This window comes from Triticum urartu, unplaced genomic scaffold (assembly GCF_003073215.2).
Source record: "Triticum urartu cultivar G1812 unplaced genomic scaffold, Tu2.1 TuUngrouped_contig_5481, whole genome shotgun sequence".
In the NCBI taxonomy this organism is placed as follows: Eukaryota; Viridiplantae; Streptophyta; class Magnoliopsida; order Poales; family Poaceae; genus Triticum; species Triticum urartu.
In genome coordinates, this window is record NW_024116159.1 from 195 (window position 1) to 5032 (window position 4838).

The window sequence follows — 4838 nt, forward strand, 5'->3', positions numbered from 1 at the left end:
ATCAATCTGCATGGGCGGTGGCGGTTGCTCGACGTCGAGGTACTTGGCCATCTATGCTCCTCGGATGGCCGAGAGCACTGTCGCCCGCCACAGGGCCTGATTGCCCTTCGTGAGCTTCTCGGTGGCGGCGTGTGCGAATGGCGAGGATGGGAAGGAACTTGAAGACGCCATGGATGTGTTCGAGGATGGCTCTGGTTACCATGTAGAAACTATGATGATGGAAGCGTATTGCCTTCCTGGCAGGGACGCCTTCGTGTTATATACTCAGAGGATTACATCATGCGCAGGTTGTTGCTAAGCTTTGCCCCTACTTCAAGCTATACTAGATAAGGCTCAACTTAACCTAACAGCCTGCGCCATTTATAAGATACACATGCATACAATATATGCATACAATATACGTGACATATATGTCACGTTACACACCTGAATAGCCTTTCATCTAACATCTAGTGATCTAGGGAAGGAGGAGTGGAGGCAGGAAGAACAAGGAGAAAGGGGATCTAGGATACGCGAGGAATAGCAGCTTCTCTCGTTCGACATAAATTGTCATTACACAACATAACCCTCACACACGCGGAGACGGCCGCCTATAACGCCACCATGGCACGCAGGCCGCTACCAGCCCCTCTGGCCCACTGGGCAGCGACACACACACGTTGTTCACTTCAGTCATGCACTCGTCGTGTGACCCACCGCTCCATCTGTCCCACTGGTCGGTGCGGTTGCCCTGGTGTTCACCCTGTGCGTTCGGTTTATTCGGTTTACATGGTTCGGTTTATACGGTTTTTCGGTTTATACGGTATTAATACTTCGGTAAATACGGTATGAAATTGAAATACAGTTCGGTTTCGGTATATACCAAATTATTTCGGTATGGTTTCGGTATATACCATAAAAACCAAAGTTGACGCGAATTTGAAAATGACGTAATAATAATTTGCAAATTTATGACTCAAAACACATACTATTTTACACAAATAGTATATGACTATATATATATAAGTATATATGCATGCATTAATTCATCTGTTGATGGTTATGGACGTGCTTAGCATTTTAAAAAGAGAAAAATGACTATGTTACAATAAAATTTTACATGCTTATTAGTGAATTTGACTCATGTACAAGAAAAATGACAACTTGTATGGTTGTTCATCTCAAGAAATATAAATTTATTTTTACTTCGGTTTATTCGGTTAACCGTTCGGTTTTTCAGTATATACCATAAAAACCAAAGTTCAAATCGGTATGAAAAGTTCATACCATACTGAAACCAGAAACCATAAAAACCATAAAATCGGTTCGGTTCGGTTTATTTTCGGTATGGTTTTTCGGTTTGGTTTTGAAATGCACAGGGTGACCTGGTGTGCGTGACACACATGCACATGTCTCATGGCATGTATCTAATTTCCTAGGCAGAGGCTGGAGGTTATCCTCCTTTTTGAAAAAAAAAAGTATCTAATTTCCTATTTAGCTTTCATGGAAGAAAAAAGGGCTCTGCAAGGCGTGTGTTTGCTTCTTGACAGGAAGGAATGTGCCCTGATCTACAATGCCAGCCAGGGGAGACATGTGGGTAAGGAGGTCATCTCCCGGACATGAGGTTCACCAAGCCCGGGTTTTTCATATCCCAGAACTCGCTCATGGAAGAGAGCGTCATCAGCGCGACGGCCACAGACCTCATTGTGGGCCTCAGCTTGGGGTCCTCTGTTGTGCATGCGTTCGCCAGGTGCATCATCTGCACGTAGAAGGCAGCATATGATTTTATCCAATCGAACATGCAAGCAGGGGCCTGGGCATGTTTTCCTAACCATGAGAATCGCATCGACGGGATAGTCGTCTCCCAGCTTTGGATCGATCAGCTTCTGGAGGCCTTCTTTCGGATCCAGTGCAGTGAGAGCCTCTTCAAACTACAAGATTCAGTATGGTAACAAGTCATCAAACAGCCAAAGAAGGAACTGGACCCAAAAGCGGCCAGGCTAGCGGTTTTATGAAGCACCGAGAGCAGAAAGTATTACTAGCTCAGAAGCACAATTACCAGATAAACCAGTCCCCTTGAAGCACTAGCAGATCCATCGGTTGGTCGGACAATGGCATCTTTGCCTGAGATAAGTTCGTACAAGACAACGCCAAAGGCATACACATCAACCTTACGAGAAATATCGCCGTATCGAACGTATCTGCCAAAACCATTTCCCATAATTGTCAACATTCATAAAAAATCAGCAAGTACTTTGCAGTTAGCGTAATGGCAAAAGTAGATGTTCATTCCTCAAAAAAAGGTAGAAGTTCAGGAAACCTACTCTGGAGGCATGTAACCGAATGTACCAACAACACGTGTTTGCAAAGATGCACCACCAACTTCTGTAAGCTTTGTTAGACCAAAATCTGCAACCTGGAAGATACACATAAACAACATTACTTCATGAATGTACATGTAGAACACATGGATCGATGGACATTACATATAAAACACACGGATGAATTCTCCTTGAATCATTCCTACCTTTGCACGGGTGTTCTTGTCTATCAAGATGTTTGCGGATTTGATGTCCCGATGTATGTACACTGGAACGGTATGCTCATGAATGTACTCAAGACCTCTTGCTGAATCTAGTGCAATCTGAACTCTTTCAGCCCAAGAAAGAGGCTCATAACCTATACAAATGTGCCACGAGATTAATTTGCCAGAAGCAACAGAGCAGAAAAAGGCACATTCGATATTTCGAGAGGCAGAACATTACCAGTTCCACGCAAATGCTGGCTTAAGTTGCCATTCTCGACAAATTCGTAGACAAGGAACAAAGAACTCTCTGTGGAATAACCAATCAAGCGCACCTGCATAGCATCGAACATTGAAACGGCTAATTAACCTGACTAAAGATTTACAAGATCGTCCCCATGGAAAATCAATATTAACGTCCCATTAAAACGCAGTGTTGATTAGGTGAACAAATAGAAGATTTACGAACCAGATTTAGATGGTGAACATGTGTCAAAACCTTTAACTCGGCAAGAAACTCCTGAGTAGCTTGCATGTCCATTTTCTTTATGGCGGCTTTCTGGACAGTGGACAACACAAGAGAAACAAAGCAAGTCATTTCGATGAAGAACATATCATGATGTTGCATGATTGCAATCATGGACCTTCACAGAGTTATGTTATTCTGCCATTGTTCAAGCCCCTTGTTAAGTACACATGTTTTTGGCATGTGGGTTTCTGAAATGCATCTGAATTATTATTTTTTGAACTAACCTCGCCTACAAGCTCAGCATAATAGACAGCACCAAAACCACCTTGTCCAATTTTATGAGTTATGTTGAAGCCTTCTGTAGCATTAAAAAGTTCTTGGTATGTGAACTCGACTGATTTGTCAACTGTAATGCCAGCAGCTAATGAAGCTACGTCAGCTTGAGTGGCCGATGATGTCACCTTTTGCATTAATATTGTACTGGCTGGAACAAAAAGAATAATAGTTCAGAAATAAGAAGGCACATTCTGTTGTGATTAATATCAGTCAAGGCCTGGTGAAGGAAGCACAAAAAAGAGAAGAAAATTGGAAGCATAATTCAAGGTTATCTAACTTTCTCTATCTTCCAAAAGTAGACTTATAGATCCTTGACAACCTCGTTGGTTACACTTGAAGTTTCTCAAACTATTACTCATAATCATAACTCATATCATACACTATTTACTCCACAATATTTCCAGGCTAAATATAGTTGCTCATAGGATAAACAAGCATGGCTTCAAACCACCCAAATCCACGCATATCCTTCTAGCAGAAAATCGTTGAGACGAACGAAGGACAGATATTAACTTGAAGTGGTGAAATTAGGACACGCATATGCTTGTCTACAAAACAAATTACAGGACTAACTCTCAGTTGCAGGGTTACCTAGCCGCAGTGTATTCTGTTTCGCCTTTCTTCGCCTATAAAACAAGAATAACAAGACACCCAAGACAGGTGCCACTACACCAGCCACAACACTTCCTGCTATTGCTCCTGCTGATCCTGTACCGAAGAGAGTTGAATATGAATAAGCATCATAGTTCTCTCACAGTAGTCGACAATAATATCCAGTTTTTCTTCCCCAAAAAACCTTAACGGTGAGCAATAATTAGCTCGTGAAAGGACGATGTCTGGCTATACTGCACAAGATGAGGGATACTTATCAGCACAACTGCATGAGAATAAACGTAACATGCATGACCAAGAAAATTAAGTGGATAAGAGTATAGGTTCATATAACAATTCTTACCCTGCTGGTGATTTAAGAGGAAGGTAACTTCCATTGGGATCTGGGAAACCAAATAAGCAGAGTAAAAAAAATTAGGAAGATGTGATCAACTCTCCACAACATATAAATGATGCATCAAGTCAACTTAACCCTTGACATTCGAGAAGACCACTGTAACAACATGGTATCATCAAATGGATTGGATTGTTGCTCTTCACTTCAATTTGTTTCTTGAAATTGATATTTATAATTTCTAATTATTAAACTAGTTTCCAGGTAGAGAGTATCTGGAACATGTACTTGTGAGCAATGCGTCATGAATGATCATGTCAGAATTCCATTAATCATGCAGGTCGCTATTAGGGTCATAACCTAATCCATGACATACTTCCTTCTAATTATCAATGTACATATCGGGTAGTCTTTCCAGTATAAAACAAAGTATACTGCATTCCATTTATTAGAAGTATAATTATGTTTAGTTAGAGATAAGATAGGTTTAAATCATGTTAGACTTGCCCTCTACTCCAAGTCTCTCTCCCTCATATTGTACTCTATATGTACCTCATATGAGGGTCAGATCAATACACAATAGA

General features: G+C 41.2%; 1 protein-coding gene across 1 annotated transcript; it reads right to left on the bottom strand.

Annotated features, from left to right (window-relative positions):
- Positions 1–291: 291 nt before the first annotated feature.
- LOC125529282 (chitin elicitor receptor kinase 1-like) lies at positions 292–4297 on the bottom strand. The gene is made up of 10 exons (XM_048693685.1): positions 4264–4297; positions 3900–4016; positions 3257–3456; positions 2973–3062; positions 2745–2838; positions 2507–2658; positions 2304–2395; positions 2039–2180; positions 1812–1910; positions 292–1738 (listed from the first exon to the last, which is right to left on the bottom strand). Exons 1-10 carry the CDS (start codon positions 4295–4297, stop codon positions 1586–1588), a joined length of 1173 nt encoding a protein of 390 aa, XP_048549642.1. The 3' UTR covers positions 292–1585.
- Between the last annotated feature and the right edge of the window lie 541 nt (positions 4298–4838).

Excerpts from the sequence above, each read along its gene's own strand:
- LOC125529282 (XM_048693685.1), bottom strand. The coding sequence starts at position 4,297 with ATGGAAGTTACCTTCCTCTTAAATCACCAGCAGG. Across the intron at positions 4,017-4,263 it reads CCTCTTAAATCACCAGCAGG|GATCAGCAGGAGCAATAGCA; the intron begins GTAAGAATTGTT and ends TCTTCGGTACAG. Across the intron at positions 3,063-3,256 it reads ATGCTGAGCTTGTAGGCGAG|AAAGCCGCCATAAAGAAAAT; the intron begins GTTAGTTCAAAA and ends TCCACTGTCCAG.